Below are 22,117 nucleotides of genomic sequence, written 5' to 3' on the forward strand. Positions count from 1 at the left end.
GCTCGGCCCACCCCCAACCCAGTACATGTTGTAAAAAGTTTGGGCATAAAAATCGACTCAAAGCTCTCCATGACCAACCAAGTTACCATGGTGGTCGGAACCTGTATAGGACATATGAGGCAATTACGGAAACTTATCCCCCTCCTTTCAACCGCCTCGGTGCAAATGATCGGATCAGCCATGATTGTATCCAGATTAGACTATGGCAACGCCCTTTACATAGGTCTCCCCCAGAAGTTGACTAATAGACTACAGGTGGTACTGAATGATGCAGCCAGACTGATCTTTAGGCTGCCGAGACGGTCTCATGCCTCCCCCCTGCTGTGTAAACTACACTGGCTCCCAATCAAACAGAGAGCTAGATTTAAAGGTCTCTGTATCGCCCATAAGGCAATCTACGACAAAGCCCTGGCCTACATCAAAGAACGTCTGGAAAACTATGTGCCGGGCCGCACATTGCGATCTTCCGAGACCTGCCGTCTAGCCGCTTCATGCTACAAAACCGTATCCAACGGGGGTCGAGCATTCTCCAACCAGCTCCTCCAATTTTGGAATCAACTGCCTGATTACCTGCGCAAGGAACCAGCACTCCTATTCAGGAAACAGCGCTTAGAGACCTGCCGGTGGTTAGCGCTATATAAAAATGAGTTAACATTAACATTCTGCTAGGTCCAGAAATGATTTTAGTTCTTTGCTTGTGGGGGTTGGTGCTAATTCAACATAGTCTACTGAATTGTACTTGGCTTTAACCCCATTTTCTGAATGTTATGGCCTAGGTATTCAACAGATTTGACTCATATTTTACACTTCTTTTTATAGTGGATCTGTCATTCTACGTTTACAATGGACTTCTTTCAGAACGGAGTTATGCTCAGCTTGTTATTTTCGATAGGTTTAAATAGGCTTCTCTTCAAAGAGTAGCGCTACTGGTAGCTCTCCAGCTACTGGCAAGTAGCTCCCCTGAGTGCAACTCAGTGAACTAATTAAGCAGCTTTGGTTGAAATAATATGCATAATCCAAAATTGCAAATCACGCATTAGCGAATAAATGTGTGTATTTTCAGATCTCATAAGTTGATGTTTGGGAAAAATGGTTGCATTTCCAAACTATATTTAAACTTAATATTTGAGAGAGAAAAGAAAATAGTATGGGGGAGAAATATTACTAACTTGGTGTTAGGAGCATTGTAGCTATGGCTGTTATGTGCTACACTGTTGCTGCTGGCATGTCTGATGCACTGAGGTGAACACTGCTGGCAATCTTGCATATGGTGGCATCTTATGTGGTTAATATTACATTTCTAACAATATTAATAGCTCGGGATATTTTAACTGAACTTAAGTATCACCCATTACACAAAAGGTTGGATACTCCTGGATTAATATGTTGTAATGGAAACATAAGACAGTCTTTATGGCCTGTAGTAAATGTTGCATCATTTGCTGAAAAACAGCAGCCGTTGACCCCAACTCAAATGTCACCCTACAGAATTGATAAGTACCATAAGGTGTTATGACGTGATTTAGATTCAGGGTAAAGGGCTACTTGATGATGGGCCAAGGAAAGATCTAAGACACTAAACAAAATTGCATCATGTATGAGGCTCAACATTTTATTAACTTCTGGTAAAGGATGTCTGTCTACCCATATAATGGAGTTCAAATCCCTGAGGTGCACACAATCATATACTGTTTCCGCACTCTTATGAGGCATTCACTATTGGGGCCAACCAGTCTGAGCTTTCAGCTTTTTTCAATGACCCCTTGGGAGTCTAGCTTGTCCCTTCTAAGAGGTTCTCAAATTCCAACGGAATAGGTCCTGCCTTGTGTACTATAGGAATGGCATTTGGTTTCATATTGATTTTATGCAAGAATTTCTTTAACAAACCCAGCTTTCCACAGAACACTTCACGAAATTCTTTACACGCGTTTCATTTCTGTGACAGATCTGCTGTCCCGAGGAACTTGCTCAGGAGCAATAAGATCAAGTTTATTTCCTAAATCCTTCTGGTGGTTCCAACCAAGTAGATTCAACCTTTTTTCAGAAACAGATACTTTTACCAATGTTGTTCTATTCATGAATGTAATGTGAATCATTAACATTCCCACCACGGAAATGGGATCAATGTTACACCCCCGCTCTGGTTTGATAACAGGTGACAAAGTATAAATCTTGCCAGCAAATTTCTTCTTCAATGTTAATTTATCAATTAAGTTATAAAGAAAACACCATTTAGGCTTATGTCACAAAAAGGATATGCAAGATCAGAATCCGTAGTCATTATGTTTACTTGAAGGACAAATGTTTTCTTTTCTACCTCCTCATTATTTATGTGAGTATTCAAGCTCCCTTTTCTCTACACACAAGCAAAGTGCGCTTTCTTGTGCACTTACTGCATATAACTCCTCGTGTGGGAGATTTAGGGTCTACAGATTCCGATATATTCTTCATAATATTGTTGACTAAGTTTGTGCTTGTGACATTTTTAATTTCCTTAATGCAAATGGCTGTATGCCCAATGCTTTTGGCTATGCGTATAACTTCAGGTAAATCAGGATTTTCAGTCAACAGATTTTCATGCACCTTAACGTCATTAGTACACCTGATTAATTGGTCTTGTATACAACAGTCTACTAGAGTCCCCAAATTACATGTGGCAGATAAACCTCCTATGAACGACAATATAATTCACAACTTGCTCATTTTGACCTTGAGACCTAGAAAATAACGTGTGCCTTTCCAACACAATATTAATCTTTTCACTAAAATTGTTCTTCCAGTTTTCTTAAGGTAATGTGATACACATCTGACAACCCATCACCATAAGCTTCACTCCCACCATAATTTTTGTTGTCCCAGATAAATAGTCAAATATTTTCCTCCCTTGAATTTCAATATTATGCAATAAGAGAGAGAGAGAGAGAGAGAGAGAGCGAGAGAGAGAGAGCGCGTGCGTGCGTACAAATAAAGGTGGAATTAGAGACAAAAAGAATAAGTAAAGTACAAGCATAGTGATTAATGTTAAATGAATACGTATCATATATATCTGAGACAATCAAAGCAGGCGGAAACTTGTATTATGATAAAAAAATATATCATTAAAACATGCCCCTTACAGGTTAATGGGTATTCAGTACTCACTGCATCTAATTTGACCACATATTTTGGCGTGTCTAACTGGTCAAGACAAATCTCAGTAGCGCAGAGCACATCACTCCTGTTCCAAGTTGGAAAATGGAGCCCAAACAGCCTAAAACATAGCTAAAGAGCCCAAACAGATGGTTATATGGCCCAAACAATTCCTGCTAACAGACCCGGAAAAGGTGGAGAGGAATTATGCTTCCACCCCTCAGCCCCACAAGCCAACCGAGTTCAAGCTGACGACGTGCTGCCTGTTCGCTTCAAAGTGTTGGCGTGTGACGCGTCAAACTGCTAAAGAGCCTGACGTCGCACCAAACTACTTGCTGCAACCGTCAATGTGCCGGACTGTCACATCAGGCAGGAGATTCCAGTGTCCTTCGACTTCAGAGATCTGAATGCAGTTCCCTCAGTGGTGCTAACTGGAAAGACCACAACAAGCACAGAGGATTCCTCTTCGCCTTATTTTTACACAGACGTATAGCAGCCTCGTTGAATCCTGCAGCAGGTAGCACCTCACACAGCTACCGATTAGATCCACAGCACGCAGGTAGTATTCAGAATGTCCTCAACATTCTGACACATCAAGTCTTCCACCACTTGCCTTTTTTTCTAAACTTCAGCCACCTCACACTCTCACAAGAACTATTCCAGAAAGACAACCATAGACCAGTTATTATCAGAAAGCAAAACTGGCAGAGAGCAGTAAACACACAACTATCACAAGTACAGCATCCCATACTGGTCAGCAAATGTGAAACAACTAACATGAATGCAGGTAAGTGCATAAGGGAAGTTTATTTGCTAAAAGGTCTGTGCCTCCAATCTCTGTTCAGTGAAATCCAACTGCTGCTTGGACATTACCTCACATCAACATTCTAAACAGCTGCTATGCTTAGAACACTATAAGAGGATCGGAGTAAGGAGGAAAGGTGAAGGAGGAATATAGTAGTGATAAGAACAATTTACAACACAGTCACATGCAAAGATCTTGTAACAGGCCACAGAGATAAGGGTGAACGTTGAGGATTGGGGGACGTAGGCCTAGCACTACTTAACAGGGCAATTAAAAAGGAAGAAGAGAGAATTCCACGACCTACAAACAATAAGTAAGCGACTATCTACAAAAGGATCCCATTGTCAATGGACTTAAAAACTGCAAAGAATTCCAGCACAGCCAAGACAGTGCTATAGCCTATTTCTAAGCTGTCTCCGAGGTTACCCAGGGCTGAGTTCAGCAGTTTAAAGCAAACATTGCATTTTGTGGCCCTTGACATAAAGGTGAAGCCATATGAAGAAAGAGGGCTCCTGGCCTTTTAAATCAATATTTAAGCTTTCTATCCGGCCTTCCTCACACTGCTGTTTAGTATTCGTTTGGCACTCAGGATTGCGATAGCTGCAAGTATATACTGCATGCTGTTTCAATCTTTATTGAAGCATTGTGATTCTTGAGTAAAATGTGTGTGCTGCAATGATTAATAGAAGAAAAAAAGAGTAATGTGATTAGCATTACGAGACTGGTGAAAAAGAGGAACAATTCAAGGATTTTGCAGATTACAGAAAACTATATGCTTCCATACAAGTACTGTAATATAGTGTACTCCTACCTAGCGCATTCTACCCTATCATGTCTAAGGAGAGTTGATCTGCCAAATCCCTGTCCTGGTGGTCTGCTGCCCCAGTATCTGTTTGTGTCAGCAAGCTGCCCGTAGAGAAGAAGAGCATTCCTTGCATGATGTGACAGGAATCAGCAGAGCTGTAATTCCGGCACGGACCGACTTCTCAGTGCCAGCAAAATGCGCCTCTGCATAAACAAAAGCTTGATGTCAAATATATAATAACATCCTCCATGTTACCGTGCCGCAGCCCAAGTAAAGCCACTATTGTTTAACCTATTGTGATAGATTAGTTGCTGAGCGACTAAAAACAAATAACATCTAGAGTGCTGAACTTAGCCCTTGTACAGAAAGTTCAAGGCGTTAGATCAGTGGCCTGTTGGTTAACTGAAAACTGTTTACAACTGAACGCTAAAAAAACTGAGGTGCTTATTATTGGTAAGCAGAGCCATCTTTGGGGCGATCGCTGGTGGCCTTCTGAGCTTGGCCCTACCCCTCTTCCGGTCACTGAGGTAAAGAACCTAGGCATTTGGTTGGATTCCAAACTCAGCTTTTTCCCCCACACCAAGAAAATCGCCGCCATCTGCTTTGGTACTCTTCGTAGGCTTAGACCTACTTTCAAATTTTTTGATGCCCCTACCAGACAGCTTATTGTACAGGCTACTATTCTGTCTCGGTTGGATTATGCGAATTCTCTTCTACTTGGTGTTAATCAGGCTGAAATCTGTAGACTCCAGCGTGTCCAAAATGCGGCCGCCAGGGCTCTGGTCGGCCTGCCGAGCTTTTGCTCGGCCAAAAAAACTATCTATAGACTCCATTGGCTTCCTGTATCCCAAAGGATCAAGTTTAAATCTCTTTGCCTCTCGTTCAAAATCTTGAAATTTTCTTCTCCTCAGATTTTGGAACATCTCATTGTGCCGTATGTACCTTCGCGTACTTTAAGATCCTCTGGGCTCCACTTGGTCTCAGTCCCACGTTTTAATAAGGTTAGGGCAGGCGGCCGCTTCTTCAGTGTGCTTGCCGCCAAGCTTTGGAATTCACTTCCTGTCCATATCCGGGCCTTAGATGACCTTTTGATTTTCAGGAAGGCCATTAAGACCTTCCTGTTTTCTGTGAATGCTTAGCCTGTCTTTGCCTGCCTTTTGGGTTGCCTGTACGCTGATTTCTTGCTTTAAGCGCCGGGACGCCCCTTTGCTGGGGCAGCTGTGCGCTATACAAATCCGGCTAACATAACATATAGTGCCTATAAAATGGTACTGTAAGCAAACCGAGTTTGAAGATTATATTGTGTATGAACGCAAATGAATGTGTGTCAAATGTCAACTTAAAAATATGTGCATGTAAAATGGAAATTTCTTAACCTGCCCTAATACCTCCACATGACAATAGCAAGTTGCAACTTCTATTTTACTACACACCAATTACCCAAGCTCAGGTGTCTTAGACCTGCATTCACATCATCACATGGGCATGTACCCAACACACACTGTCCTATTCGAATTTCAAAGACATTCCCAGCAAGTAATTAGAACATTTATCACCTCATGTTCAGTCATTTCAGACCTTATCACAGCAATGAACCTTTATGCGGTTTTCATTACAGAAACCTGGTTGACCACAATCGCACCAATCCTCAACATTCTAGTCCCACAAGACTATAGGGCCTGATTACGGGTTTGGCGGATAGTGTTATTCCATCACAAATGTGACGGATATCCCGTCCGCCAAATTCCAATATATCCAATAGAACTTGTGATATGGCGGACAGGATATCCGTCACGTTTGTGACAGAATGTCCCATCTGCCAAACTCTTAATCAGGCCCTACAGGATCCAACACCATGACATACCGAACAAGGCAAAAGCCGGCATTGCAGTGTTCCATCGAGCTCCCTAGATCTGCTAAATTAACCCATCCCTAACCGTCAGCTCATTCGAACTTTGCTGCCACTTCTCACAGAAAACAATGCACACCTTCATATTCCAGATCATATATTAAACACTCTGACCTAAACACACCCTCCTCATGGACAGATAGGGGATACTACTCCAGCCACAAGATCTTTCTCTGCAACTACAAACGTCCAGGTGATGCGGCAACTCAGATCATAAAAGCAAACCTAGAGACTATGCTGAGGATCACTGTTATCACTCATATTACATTCTCGATGTACACCAAAGGAAGCACCAAGGATTACAGCTGCGTCACTGTGACCATGACCATCCTTGCATGCCACTCTCCCAGAAAAGTGGACGGGCGACTGATTAGCTAGCAGCTTCACTTCCACATCTCAACCACATACAACAGAAGCCCACTAAACTTGTCAAGATCATTAAAGAACATCCCTGCCAATGCACTGTAGAGAGCTTCTTAATGCTGGCAAGTACCTCAAAGCCCAACTTCAACATCAAGGCTGTCCTCCACTTCCTAACCCATTTCCTTCTGATGGCAGTTGATAGCCATGATCCACTAAAGAATACCCCAATTGCAAGAGTCAAACCACATCAGAAGAGGAAATGGCTCAGGTCTACAACAAAGAATCGGATGGATTTTGAAAAGCATGTGCTTCACGCACAGCCAGCTTATCTCAGCAGTCAAAACAACCAACTACACCACTTCAGGCAACAAAAGAATGCAAAGCTTGTACTGAAACACTCAAACCCATTCAATGGCTTCTCTTCCAGCCCACGCTACTGAGGAATGAACTCCCATAAAAAGAGTCCTTCGTAAACAAGAGTGACATTATTAGGCAACACATTATCGCCTCTAATCCATCAACATGATCACCTCAATCTCTCCTCACAGCACACCTGAAAAGACCACCTTCAACACTCTCAGATGACCTAGACACCCACTCCTGTGCATGTGACAAAACACTTGGTCATCGTCCCACCAAACACATCTGTGCCACTGCTCTGATAGATCATTTCAAAGTCATCAATACCTCTTTCACCCACAGCATTTTCTCAGACTCTCTCAAGACTAGAGAAATACTGAAACTATTAAATAAAGCCAAAATTAACTAGCCGGTTTTAAGTTACCCATCCTCCTTCCCTTCCTAGGGAAAACTATTCAAAAAGGCCATTACCAGCTCACTACTCAAGAAAATCAAGGAGGAGAATCCCCTACAGAACTACTAGTTTAAGAGTACAGTTGCCATCCAGTTGTTAATCATAGCAACTCTAGTCTGATCTGTCTTTGAACAATCTTCAACGCTATCTTAAAAAACCCGTTGTCCCCTCCATTGGTACTGCGCTCTTCTGCCTAGTACATAGGTTGGTGCTCTATAAATACCATACACACAACAACAAACACAGCAGATATTATGAATCGAGTATTTCCAACTTCTTCTAAAATTCAACTTTTTAAGGCATTCAACTAAATAACTTTTTCAATTCTTAAGAACAAATTGGAAATCTGATCACAAGACTTCATTTGGCATACCTTAATTGTTTCCATTGGGCAGACAACTAGAATGGCCTCTGAAACACCAGCTCCAAGACCACAAAGCAGACTTGTTTTGCTGTCCAGCTTTCCAGTTGAATTCTTTACCTGATTGCTCAGGAACTCAAACGTTCCAAACCTGAAAAACAACACATAGGTGCTATACTCTGTTTTACAGCATGCCACCACTTTATACACATGCAAATAGCTGGTAAAACTCCTGTACATTTATCTACTTGTCCTCTATTAATCTCAATTATCAATTCTGGGGCATTATTTAGATGGTCTACCTTTACAACTTCAGTTGGCACGATTTAAAGCCATTCTAAAGATATTAGCCTGGGGAGGCAGGTTGGCACTTAAGGAGACTAATTAACTGGAAAGATTGCCAGAGCGTCTAATCTGTGGATAAAACTTTCCAATCACTTTAGAAGTCACTGCACTTACCGTACCGAATTCTATTCGGTGTGAATTATTTTGGGGAAGCCATCAGAACTATGCCAGCATCATGCCTTCCATTCACAACTCATTCAATTGTTAGCAATGTTTATTTATTTGGATAAGTGCGGCGACATGGGAATCCAATCTGTACTCAAATCAGTAGAAACTTAACAGGGAATATCTGTATCGCCAACAGAAGAAAATGTTACTCACCTGCAACAGCATTTCCCCATTGTGTGCATTTTTTTCAGTCCATAAATAATTAATAGCATCACACGTGAGGTATCCCTGATATTGTTTTGAGTAGAAAAAAATAACACTCGTCAAATACAAAAATCCCTGACAAAGCAAAGGCAACGTTTTGTCAATATCCTTGTGAGGTCTCGCCTGGCGTAAGACTGTCTCGCTGGCGAGATTTAATGTTTTGGTTAGATTTCTCTAGTGGGCTTTAAGCCCCGCCCCTCCTTTCCATTGGCTGGCGTCACCGTTTATGCTAAACGGTGGCCAGCCATTGGAAAGGAGCGTCTCGTGACGTACACTTTTCTCTTTTAGAGCCGTCCCAGTTGGACTGGCTGCCCCGACTTACTGCTGGCGTAAAAGGTTTTCTTATCTTTATGGGGCCAAACACATGGCCCCATAAAGATAAGAAACCAGTCATGCGAGTCAGTCCAACTGGGACGGCTCTAAAAGAGAAAAAGACTATCCCTTCATTTATCTCCTGCACACACATGACCAATTCACTCTCTTCCTACATACACCATACCCCTCTAAGCTCCATACCTTGCTCTTGGCACAGGTCACGCTCCGCAGTGCTCCGTAGAAGATGGGCAGCAGCGCCATGATCATCAGGCTCCCGTAGGCTAGCGCCGCCCCTCGGGGGAGGCTGGCAGCCGGGCAGATGCGTTAGAAGCTGTGGGGTCCGAGTCGTTGATCAGCGACGGGGAAGGCTCTACCTCTGCCATGGCTGGAGGTTCGGGGAGCTGCGGGTTTCAGAGAGGGAGGTGGGACGGGAAGGTGCAGCGCCGAGGCTGCGTGGAGCTCTGTAGGAGGGCTCCGGACAGGGAAGAGACTGCTCTTTCAAGCTCCGCCGCTTTTTGGTACCGGTAAGGCCACTTTTTTTTTTGGGTTGTTTTTTTTTGTGCATATTTTATATAGCGCAAACTCGACCCGAAGGTATTGGAGCGCTTTACATAGCACCGTATTTACATTACACATTCAGGCACGGGGAGATTAAGTGATTTGCCCAGAATCACATGAAGTGGACGCGACCTCGAAGCTCGAATCTTGGTTTCCTGCACCAGAGTTGGCAGCGCAGAGTGACGTCCCTCCCGGATGAAGCACTGCGCAAGCTCCACTTTGTCATTAGCAAATCCGGTAAACGTGCTTAACCTCAATGATAGACTGTACAGGTAAACCTTCATTTATTTCAGAGACCACAAGAAGTTTCGAAATTGAGACTGCATTTGTGAAACAGGGCAGGCAGCAGAGAACACTGGGCGCCAACAACCAATCGGCTTCTTTGTTGTTCTTGGAGCACACGCCAAAAAAGGGGCCGGAAAGATGCCACCCGCATCCGATATCTAAATGAACATCTGAGCGACATCTGCACAGCGCTCAGTTTCATTTGACAAAACGGGCTGGGGTGAGAGGTCACTTCTAAATCTCATTCAAGCAGGAGCGGAAATATTTTAAGTCACAGCAAAAAGGAAAATCGTCTGTCTGCCATCTATTTCTAGCATTAAATAGATAGCCAAACTTACTCCATAGTCAGCAATGTCGGTAGGGGCTGGATTCCCAGTAGAGCGCGCGCACTGGTACAGAGCAGCTGGAACAAGGACGGGCTTGCAGAACAGAGGAGGGGTCGTCGAGTAATGGTTCCCTCTCCGCACTGTGCCACTCCACCCGTGGTCATGAGTGAGTGATGGCCGGTGCTACCAAAGTGTACTCAACACGGTCAGCAAATCATGCGACCAAAAAGAAACAGACAAGATTCCAGATCACACGTAGGAGATGGACGCCGTTATACCGTGTGTACCTTAGCCCTCAGGTCGGCTTGGAGGCACTGCTTAATTTGTATTAAAACAAGCATTGAAAATGCAATAGGCCTCGCCTTTTATTAAGTTAAAGCCATTTGCTTTGCTATATAATACCATTAGCAAAGCAAATGGCTTTAACTTAATAAAAGGCGAGGCCTATTGTATTTTCAATGCTTGTTTTAACTTTTACAGCACATTTATAGAATATACAGTGTTGCAAACCAAACTTAATTTACTTTCTCCTACTTAAAAATTTAAAAGAAACCGTCCACCCACGCATTAACATTCATAAGAGCAAAAGGGCAATATTACTACTTGAGCGAAGGAGTACTTCTCTGTATGATACACCAGAGGGAGAGATAGAGACAGACAGAGAGAGAGAGAGAGTGTGTGCGTGTGTAAGCAGTCCTTACAGTGTTGGTGATCCCAGGTACACACCATCTCTCCAAGGGCCATCACACTTCCGGGAGCTGGTCTCTGTAGTGTCGCGGTACTTTTGAGCAGGTCATCAAAATTCCAAAATGTGCAGCAATATTTGCTTAAGTCTGCTGTGTAGTCGACCCCACTATCAAGGCACACGTGGAGTTAGAATAGTGAATACACAATGCATTGCAGTCAATGACCAGGCATAGGATACACAGATGTGAGTGTGTGGATAGGCACTATTGTTTAGGAGGTTTACTGCTATTGAACTAAATACACAGCAACAATAGATAAGGAGCTCGCAAGTAGGAGTGTTTAAAAGGAAAGAAGAGAAAACAAAGGGCACACTTGACAGAAAGCAAGTAAACTATACAAGGAAACTGGAAGCTAAAGTAGTAGGGAAAAGAAGGTAGCAAACGAACTGTAACAAAGGTAAGAGGAAAGAAAGCAAGCACCGAGGAAAAGAAAAATATAGAAGGAGTGAAAGTTTAAGGATACACTAAACAGTGCTGGCTTAAATTAAGAAAGCACTGTAGGCAGCGGTAGTAACAAGGAACAAGGATTAACTAAACTTTAGGAATTCAGGAAACAAGGGGTCAGTCAGATAGGAACACTGATACAATGACCAATGCTGGACTGGAGGAAACTGGGGCATAAAAGATCTCACTGCAATGACATACCTCAGGTGTGAGCATGTTAGCACCTGCAGCCACAGCTGTACTGAATTCCTCCACACATTCTTGGCTTGCAAGGGGTGGAGACGAAGCAGTGAGCAGGAAATTCTAGGTATTGGAGTGTTAGCATAAGCAGACTGGCTTTCGCAAAGCCCGGAATGGATTGGATATGAACTGAAATTTCCGAATAGCGTCTAAGAGCCTGGAAATAAGAATGTGGGTATAGTAGGTCTAGAAGCATATCTGACCTCTGGAAAGTTCCAGACTCTTAGCCAGTGCCTACAGCTATCTAAATTGCAGTAGGCAATGGCTGGAAGGGCTGTTGAAATGCCACTTTCATTAAATCTATCTGAAGGAATGTGTATGTTGTCTAACGGCAATAACTTTTGGTAACCAGCTAGAGCGATCTACAAGCTGGACCAAAAAAAAAGGAGCAAGCCTAAACATAAATTAGCATAATTTTAAGGTAGGTAGGTGCACTTTGAATGAGAATAAGACAATGCTTCATTGCTTAGTGTACGATGAAAAAAATTCAAAGTGTTTAGAACACTTACCCCTATTAACAAGCATTGTAATAGGTCTCGCATTTACGCGAGTTTAAGCTATTAGTATTGTAAATGACAATGCCTTTTATTTATGTTTTAAAAACGATTTGCAATGCCAATAGCTCAAACTCGCATAAATGCGAGACCTATTGCATTGCAAAAGCTCGTTAGATTAGGGAGTAGAAACGCTCCCTTTCGGCCCACGTGGCAAATTAATTACATAAACAAGCGCGGCCGCTAAAGTGAAAGCGGACCGCGCTGCAAAAAAAAAAAATATATATATATATATAGTGCTTTCCGACTTATGAAGTAGACGGTGTAACCCCACAAGTAAAAGATCCAGTTCTCATGAGAGGTAACAAATGGCGACAAATGGCAAGAAGGGACTAACAAACCTCATTATCAATCGGAAGCCAGCATTTACCAAGGACAAGGACCCAGCCAATCAAAAATATGGGCGGAGAGAAGGCAAAGCTTCCACAGCATACTCGACTACTGCATGCCTCGCAGAACGAGCAGGGCATGTGCGCTGCCGCTAGGCTCGGCCTAAAAAGGGAGTGCAGGTAGAAATAACTGTTTGCTACATCTTTCTAACCGCAGTGCTTAAAGCAGACTGCTGTAAGTTGTGCAGAATGAAAGCGGACCTGCTCCATACATCATAAGCCACTCAGCCTAGATCCGGTGCAAGCTGGTAAAAGAGAGGTAATCGCCAAATTGCACACCGAGACCTCAATAGGAGACATTCCTGTGGTGGAGGGCTAAGAGGAATACAGAAGCTGGACAAGAAGTAGTATACGCTTTTCACCAGTCACTGGTGGGGAAAAGCACTCCACGCTGACATTTCACACTGTACCGTGCGTACTAGGAGAAAGCGTGGCATAAAATAGTCACACTTGCACTGGTAAACACAGGCACCCTAAACGAGTAGTTTGAGATTTCAAATATCTCCTAAAAGGCACAGTAACTCTTGGTAGTGTGCTGATTTTTGTTAGGCCCGGATACTATCCAATGTTGCTATGATTTTAATTTTGGCAAGTAGAACCCACAAAAATAAATCACATTGATCGGCATTCTTTTTAGACAGTTTTAAACGTTTTTTTCTGGATCAGAATTATTGTCTAGTGCTCGATATATCACTGAGCTCTACCATGGGCACACATCTGACAAGAGGTGTGGGAGCATGCACTACGATGAAGCATGCCACGGCAAGTGGGTGAGGGCATTACTTGCAGAAAAGAGGGGTATCTTTAGAAGGTATTCTGTATATTTTTGTAACTTCATGAATCTTTGAATATGAAGTACCAAAAACAGATGGCTTGTGGACATCTTTCACTGGATTCGAACCCTGAAAACGTAGGTGAAGAAATGTGAGTTTGTATTGTTATACTGAGGAATTTTAGCCATGAGGCACAGAGAAAAGCTACAGACTCCACTCAACGACGAGCTGAAACAAGCATTTACAATGCAATGGTCTCGGCAATATTATAGGTAGAGCTATTGGTATTGCTCATTATTTTTTTATCATTTTTGTACCCCTAAATAAATGGCATTGTCATTTCTATTGGCATTAGTTTTTTTTTGCATATGTGATACCTATTGCATTAGCAGAGAGAGAGTGAGGTAGTGAGATAGAGAGAGCTCGAGGTATTGAGAGAGAGAGTGAGAGAGTGAGGTAGATAGAGAGTGAGGTAGTGAAAGAGTGAGTTAGTGAGTGAGGTATTTTCTGACGTAGTGAGATAGAAACAGTGAGTGATGTTGTGAGATGGCGAAAGATTGAGGTAGTGAAAGAGAGAGTGAGGTAGTGAGGGATGTTGTGAGGTATTAAGAGAGAAACAGAGTGATGTAGTGAAGTAGTGAGATAGAGTGATGTAGTGAAAGAGTGAGTGTAAGTGACTTTGTGTATTTGAGAGAGAGAGAGTGAGGTAGTGAGATAGAGTGAATTAGTGAGTTAGAAAGAGAGAGTGAATTTGCGAGGTAGTGAGAGAGTGATGTAGTGAAGTCTTGAGAGAGTGTGTTGTGATATAGTGAGGTAGTGAGAGTGAGATAGAAATAGATCATAATAGATGTTCTTATTACCTAAGAGCCATTTTATTGACATGGCTGGGATTCGAACCACTACCCCTAATAGGAGCTCCACTCAGTGACCTATTTTAGAGGTTTAAGAAAATACCTGATCATTTTCAACAGATTTAGGTCCGTTCCAGGCCTATTTTCACAGACCTGGTGACGAGAGGCACATTTGGCAGGCCCCGGCTGGAGGTGTGAAGCCCTTCTGCGTGCTGGGAAAGTGACACCTCCGCGGGGAGAGGAGGCCTGCCATTCCTGCATGTGCCCCCGACGTGTGAACGCCGACGCCCCGGCTCACTTGTGCTACCCGTGTGAAGAGCATTTGTAAGAGACACACTTTTTCACGCCTGGCCAGATGGGCAGCTTCTGCCAGCCGTGGTTCCCAGGCCTGAGGGGAGGGGGAGGTGCGGTTTCATCCAGCAGCGATCGCGCTCTTCAGCGTGCTCCATTGTGGGGGCACGTGGACCGCACCTCTGTAGGACTCCAGACCCACGCTTGGATATTAGCAAAACATCTGCACTTCAACCTCGACATATGCACACAACCGAAGTCGTGCTGACAACACCGACCCAGAAGCCCGGGTGGAAATCATCAACAAAAAGTGATTTCCGGAAACACGTCACAATTTCCAAACGCCAGCACCAACTATGTTGGTCCCACAGGGAGGGGTGGGGGTGATAGAGGCCTCAACAGCCGTCCCTGCCACGATTGGACGTACCAAGGGTTACAGATATGAATAGTGCAGCAAACGCAGTAGCACCAGGACCCCCAGGTCTGTGAGTCCAATTGCCTCGATTTAAGGATGTAAGCAGTACCTAGCATACCTGCTGAGAGCCCCCTTAGGCCTAAGACTTATGCCATGCATATATGTTGGACGCCAGAACTCAGTAGCACGTCCATTTTGCATGGGCCACATGCACCAGAGCCCACTTGATGTTGAGCAAAGTAGTAACAGAATAAAACTACCTTCCTAAATCTGAGCAGAGTGCTTTTAATGCAAAGCCACTAGACAGCGACAGTTTGTAGATTTATATAGAGTGGCTCATCACCCGTGAGGGTGTCCAGGCGCTGTCCACCGGTATGGGGAAATTAAGTGATGTGCCCAGAATCACAGGATGTTGTGGCAGGACTCGAACCCGGGACCCCATCTCCCGAGTTGGCAGCTCTGCCCGCTGGCCACAACCTCCCCACAGGGGTCTCTTGTCTGTTCAGGGGTGTAGTAAGGGTGCCAAGGGTCACACTACACAAATAGGGAGAATAGCTCCCCAAACACTATGGTTGTATAGTAAAATACAGCCATAATTCGGTTGCTCCGAGGCGTAAATGCCTCTGCACCTGCTGCACTATTGTCGGCTAAGCCCCTGTGACTGGATATCTAAAAGTGCGCGCGTGCCCTGATCACTCGCCAGCTTTTCACTCGGTGTCCACAGCTGGACCTTCGCAGATTAGGAGATTAGGGCAGTGCTTTTCACTCTCCGAACCACCAGAGGGGGAAGAGGTTAGATTGAAAGCCCTCCCCGAAAACACCTGCTGGTCACTGACTATGGCCGCTTTTCCACCAAACCTCCCCCAAGCAGAGAACTCCCGAGTTTTCAAAGTGTCTTTTGGGATGAGGTGAAACTCGCCAAAAATAGGGTAACCAGGACCCACCTCACTGATGCACGAGGTCTGCCTGTCAAGGATAGATCTCACAGTAAATGAACGCTATTTACCCCTCTGCTGCGTTTAAAGGCGCCTAATAAATATTGCACCCTCCCCGCGCCCCCCACCACCAACCACCTGCAGAGTTCCCGCACGCAAGCCCTCAAACCGGTTGGCCCGGCTGCGAAAAAGAGAGCAAACCCAACGGTTCTCGCCGTGTAGATTCTATCTCCTCTTTCCTAGACCCGCGGCGGACATTTTAATTACAGGCTGACGTTTTACGCTGTTCAGGGCGGGAAACGAGCAGGGTGCCCACAACCTCCTGAAAGCATGAATGCAGGAGGGAGGTGCAGGAACTCTGTAGGCCTCCCTGCTACCCTGCGGGGTCTGAAGGAAGATGGCACTTGGGATTGTTTTCGCTCTCCGGGAGACGCGCTCTGAAGCCCTCGGGCGCCCCCGAGATGATCTATACACGCTGGGAACGCTGGACACGCTGGGACCACAGGAATAAGGCAGAGCAAAAGGCAAGCACACCACTGCCTTTCTCCGAGGCAAAGCAGAAATGCCTCGGAGAAACGCAGTGGCGGTTTCAGATTCGGGGGCGTGTTTCTTTTTCTCTCCTCTTGCCATTGGCAGGAGGAGAGAAAAACACGCCTAAAAAGGGCGTTGCTAAAAAGTGGAAAGAACACCAAAAATCACGCCCCCGAATCTGAAAAAGACGGAGCCTATTTGGAGGGACGGCTCTCTCATCCAATAGCTGGCCTCCGTTTAGGAAGCCAGCCAATGGAGGAGAAGCTAAAAGAGAGGCGGGCTAAATAGCCACTCTAGAAAACATTAAATCTTCCGACTTCCGGTTCTGCCTTCGGCAGACCGGCAGTCCTCGACCTAAAAAACGGAAAGGACACCAGCATGGCAGTTGGTGCCAGCTCGATCTTGATGCTCTCGGTCCTGTAGCATTAAAGCCGCGTGGTGCCACCTGGTGGCGCTGAGGTGCTGCGCCTGGGGAAAAATAGTTCTCAGATTCAGTTTGGAGCTTGTAGGATGTAGAAGTCCGCCAACAACAGAGATACTCCGCGATGGTGATCAAAAAGTAAGTGAAGAGAAATAGTAGAGCTTCTAAAAGCCGTTTCCACCAAATTTTGGGTATCAACATCAATACTATTGTGTTTAAGTAGTAGGGGAAATGTGCATAACAAAAGTGGTATTTCCTAAACTAATCCTCGAGTTCCATGAGATAAGTTAAGAGAACACCTCAATGCACCATCCAGGTGGCAATAAATGCGCCTTATAAACAGCATCTCATATCCTACTTTGGAACAATATAAAACAATTTAGAAATTTTAAACAAGCATTTGCAATGCAATAGGTCTGGCATATACGAGAGTTTAAGCTAATGGCATTATAAACGGCAATGCCTTTTATATACGTGTTGTTTTTAAAACAGATAAATAAAAGGCATTGACATTTACAATGCCAGTAGCTTAAACACTCGCAAATGCGAGACCTACTGCATTGTAAAGGTCAGCGTCCGTGCTTTAAAAACAAGCAATGGCAAAGGCAGCTTGCGTCTTTATATAATGTATTGGCTCTGTCAATTGTTTTACATATTACACAGCACTTGAGCTGCTGTACAACATGGCTTAGTAAACAAGAGTTTCAGTGGAAGAAAGTGCGTGCATCAAAGCAAGCACTGTACACTCCTAGCTAGTTTGAAGCAGTGCCATTGGTCGATCGGCTTGGCCCTGGTCTTGTGTCTTTTGCCCTGCACATTCTTCAAATTAATTACGTTCAGAGTCACCTCTGCTTTTCCATCTTGAGAAATCCAGTGCATCTGCTGCAGAATTCCTCTTTGACCTTCAGTGTGTAGTACACAGAGCCTGTCCTGTTCAGAAAACACATGCTCCATGCCCTGTCTCCCCACCTTTCCTCATCTGAGCTGCCACTAACCTTCCTTACCTCCTGGCCAGTGAGTATGCAGATTGTGTCGCAGTGGCTGGTGGAGAGGGCTGTCAGTGTTGACGGCGAGACATAATCAAGGCACAAGAACAACTAGAGGAATGCATCTGCTCTGATGTTAATTTCTTTGCCACTTTATTGTGCCTTTTTGACATTTTGCTGTTGATTGTGTGTAATTGCTGTGCAGCACTACAATATAGACTCAGTCCGTTTGTATGCTGCTGATTACAGTCTGGGTTTCTGCTGTAGAGGGGAGTGCATATACTGTGGCTGTGAGAACATTTACCAGGGTAGAGACACGCTTCCTGCCAGTGATAGCTGTGCATATACTGTGGCTGTGAGAACATTTACCAGGGTAGAGGCACGCTTTCTGCCAGTGATAGCTGTGCATATACTGTGGCTGTGAGAACATTTACCAGGGTAGAGACAAGCTTTCTGCCAGTGATAGCTGTGCATATACTGTGGCTGTGAGAACATTTACCAGGGTAGAGACACGCTTTCTGCCAGTGATAGCTGTGCATATACTGTGGCTGTGAGAACATTTACCAGGGTAGAGACACGCTTTCTGCCAGTGATAGCTGTGCATATACTGTGGCTGTGAGAACATTTACCAAGGTAGAGACACGCTTTCTGCCAGTGATAGCTGTGCATATACTGTGGCTGTGAGAACATTTACCAGGGTAGAGACACGCTTTCTGCCAGTGATAGCTGTGCATATACTGTGGCTGTGAGAACATTTACCAGGGTAGAGACACGCTTTCTGCCAGTGATAGCTGTGCATATACTGTGGCTGTGAGAACATTTACCAGGGTAGAGACACGCTTTCTGCCAGTGATAGCTGTGCATATACTGTGGCTGTGAGAACATTTACCAGGGTAGAGGCACGCTTTTTGCCAGTGATAGCTGTGCATATACTGTGGCTGTGAGAACATTTACCAAGGTAGAGGCACGCTTTCTGCCAGTGATAGCTGTGCATATACTGTGGCTGTGAGAACATTTACCAGAGTAGAGGCACGCTTTCTGCCAGTGATAGCTGTGCATATACTGTGGCTGTGAGAACATTTACCAGGGTAGAGACAAGCTTTCTGCCAGTGATAGCTGTGCATATACTGTGGCTGTGAGAACATTTACCAGGGTAGAGACAAGCTTTCTGCCAGTGATAGCTGTGCATATACTGTGGCTGTGAGAACATTTACCAGGGTAGAGACACGCTTTCTGCCAGTGATAGCTGTGCATATACTGTGGCTGTGAGAACATTTACCAGGGTAGAGACACGCTTTCTGCCAGTGATAGCTGTGCATATACTGTGGCTGTGAGAACATTTACCAAGGTAGAGGCACGCTTTCTGCCAGTGATAGCTGTGCATATACTGTGGCTGTGAGAACATTTACCAGGGTAGAGACACGCTTTCTGCCAGTGATAGCTGTGCATATACTGTGGCTGTGAGAACATTTACCAGGGTAGAGACACGCTTTCTGCCAGTGATAGCTGTTCATATACTGTGGCTGTGAGAACATTTACCAGGGTAGAGACACGCTTTCTGCCAGTGATAGCTGTGCATATACTGTGGCTGCGAGAACATTTACCAGGGTAGAGACACGCTTTCTGCCAGTAATAGCTGTGCATATACTGTGGCTGTGAGAACATATACCAGGGTAGAGACACGCTTTCTGCCAGTGATAGCTGTGCATATACTGTGGCTGTGAGAACATTTACCAGGGTAGAGAGACGCTTTCTGCCAGTGATAGCTGTGCATATACTGTGGCTGTGAGAACATTTACCAGGGTAGAGAGACGCTTTCTGCCAGTGATAGCTGTGCATATACTGTGGCTGTGAGAACATTTACCAGGGTAGAGGCACGCTTCCTGCCAGTGATAGCTGTGCATATACTGTGGCTGTGAGAACATTTACCAGGGTAGAGACATGCTTTCTGCCAGTGATGCTGTGTATTATCAATGGGAGCTGGATTGTTTACCTTGTTAGGTGTCTGCCACTAGTAAAATATACCTATGGGTGCGCACCATGCGTGTGTTTGTGTTTTGATAAACTGTTGATCCTAATGTGAAAGGTACAAATCTGCGGGATAAAGCGCTATAAAAATGCAATCAAAATAAAATAACAGAATGCAGCAAGCACAAGTCACCATCAGAACACAGAAAGGTCCCGTGAAGAAATGGAGGAGGTTCTCATCTTACTTCTTGACTGCTGAGGGATTTGCATTCGCTTGTGTGGATGGCCGAGCAATCCAGCATGTCAGCAATTGGTCCTTTCCCCAGATATCCAGTCTGCAAACCCCCTCTGTCATCATCTGTGTTCCCTCGAGTCTCCTCTGTACATTCTCCATTGGGTAATTACCGGGGCCCGTCTTCCTGCCCCCTGCCATGGTCCTGGCTGCCCGGCAGGCTCTTCGTGCCAGTGTCCACTGCTTGGAAGGCTTTGAGGACGGCATTCTCCTCTTTAGTTGTAATGTTTGGTCTTAGAAAGGGGGGAGCCCCCTTCGCTTGCAGCACTTCGCTCCCTTTATGACCACGAGTGGCAAGGCAAAGGTTTAAATAACAGCTTTGACTGCCTTCCCGCTTGCAAGCCAGCGCACACCCAGGGTTAATATCAAAGCAGAAACCCGCAACCCTGACACAATCACTCTGCAGTCAGTCTCTGGGTAGATGTGCACAAGCTCAACGGCGAGCAAGTGGGCGAGCTCCGAAGTCAACTCCCAGGAGCTCCGAGAAGTGCTCCGCTTCTGTGTCAAACACCTACAAGCACACCAGCCCTCCCCAGGCTCTGCCCTTCCAAAACGCCCGGCCCGCAGACCGCCTTCCCAGGAGCACTGCCTTTCTACTGCACTTTGTAGGACCGGTATCTACTGAGCTACACACCAGAGGGACGTGATACCGTAGTACGGACTGCTCAGCGGATCGGTGCTCCTGTTGCACTACTCTGAGTAACAAAGGTCACTTACTGGAATCTGGGCAGAACAGACTCAGGCTTTCATCCTTCCAGGGTCGACAGCACCGGAGCCATTGGGTTAGGTAATGGGAATTTCTTACCAGAGCGCGAGACACACCGGCGGACATAAAGCACACTTAACAAAACAAGCGCTTAAATATGTTCCCATGTCATGGAGGGTTAAGAAGGTTCGGGGACCGCGCAAATCTCGTTTGGTGCAGACGGACGAAGGACAGAGCGCCGAGCACCGAGCTGAGCCGAGGAAGAGGAAAGAGGTGTGAGGAGACCACTCAAGTGGGGGGAGGGTAGGTCGAGCAGAGAAGGACCGGCAACTTCAGAGTGGGTAACGGCGGTGCGGCTTTGGAGCTCAGTCCAGAGTGACATAGTGCATGAGCGCACCTATTGAAAGTGGGAACAAAAAGGTACAGTAAAGCGCAACATCGCACACTTTAAAAAACAAGCGAAGGATAACGCAGTGAGCGCTCACCTCGGCTGTCCGGGCACACGCTCAAAGACACGCTGTGCGCGTTTCCATGTGCAAGCTGATAGACACGCCATGAGCGTGCACATCGGCCGTCTAGGAAACTCGTCATCGAGGAAAGGAGCTGAGCCTGAGGCCGAGGCTCGTCCCATCGGCGAAAGCGGCTTCACCGGAGATCAGCGCGATGAACGCAGAGCCCCCTTCACATCCTAAGGTAACCGGCTGCAACCTGTGACCGGAGTTTGCACGGGAGGGGGGGAGATTGTGATCAAACGCGCTACCGGCGAGCCATCGCAGGGGTGATTAAATCTTTTACCTGTTAACATGGCGCCAGTGGGGCGCCCGCCTATTTCCTCTCCTGGGAGTTGTTGCACAATGAAGCAGGGGGCTCATTAACGCGGCGCCAGCTGTACACGTGCAGATCGTCTACACTAAAGGTTAATTAACGCCTCGGATTGTATGCTGGCGCATGTTCATGGGCGCGTTCACATTTCCAATCCGTCCTGCATGTGCACACCTCCTGTCTCCCTTCCGAAGCAAGTCAGTAGCAATAGATCTCGCTAGCGACAGTGCTCTTGCGCTGCATCGCCAGGCGAGACCTAAAAAGGACCCAAGAGTCATTAATTGAAAGAGGTAGACGTGTGACAAGCAGCAACCAAGGATTCCATTCAAAACTCAAAAGGCTTGCTCTTATTCTTATTACATTCCT

The 22,117-nt window shown here is 45.4% G+C and overlaps 1 protein-coding gene across 1 annotated transcript in view; it reads right to left on the reverse strand.

Annotated features, from left to right (window-relative positions):
- Positions 1–22,117, reverse strand: part of LOC146859207 (tricarboxylate transport protein, mitochondrial-like) — a 187,880-nt gene that overhangs the window by 44,045 nt on the left and 121,718 nt on the right. Inside the window, exon 4 of the mRNA XM_085649884.1 lies at positions 8,199–8,337. Coding sequence (XP_085506010.1) covers positions 8,199–8,337 — 139 coding nt within the window. The remainder of the gene's footprint in view (positions 1–8,198; positions 8,338–22,117) is intronic.

This window comes from Triturus cristatus, chromosome 3_2 (genome assembly GCF_964204655.1).
Source record: "Triturus cristatus chromosome 3_2, aTriCri1.1, whole genome shotgun sequence".
NCBI lineage: Eukaryota > Metazoa > Chordata > Amphibia > Caudata > Salamandridae > Triturus > Triturus cristatus.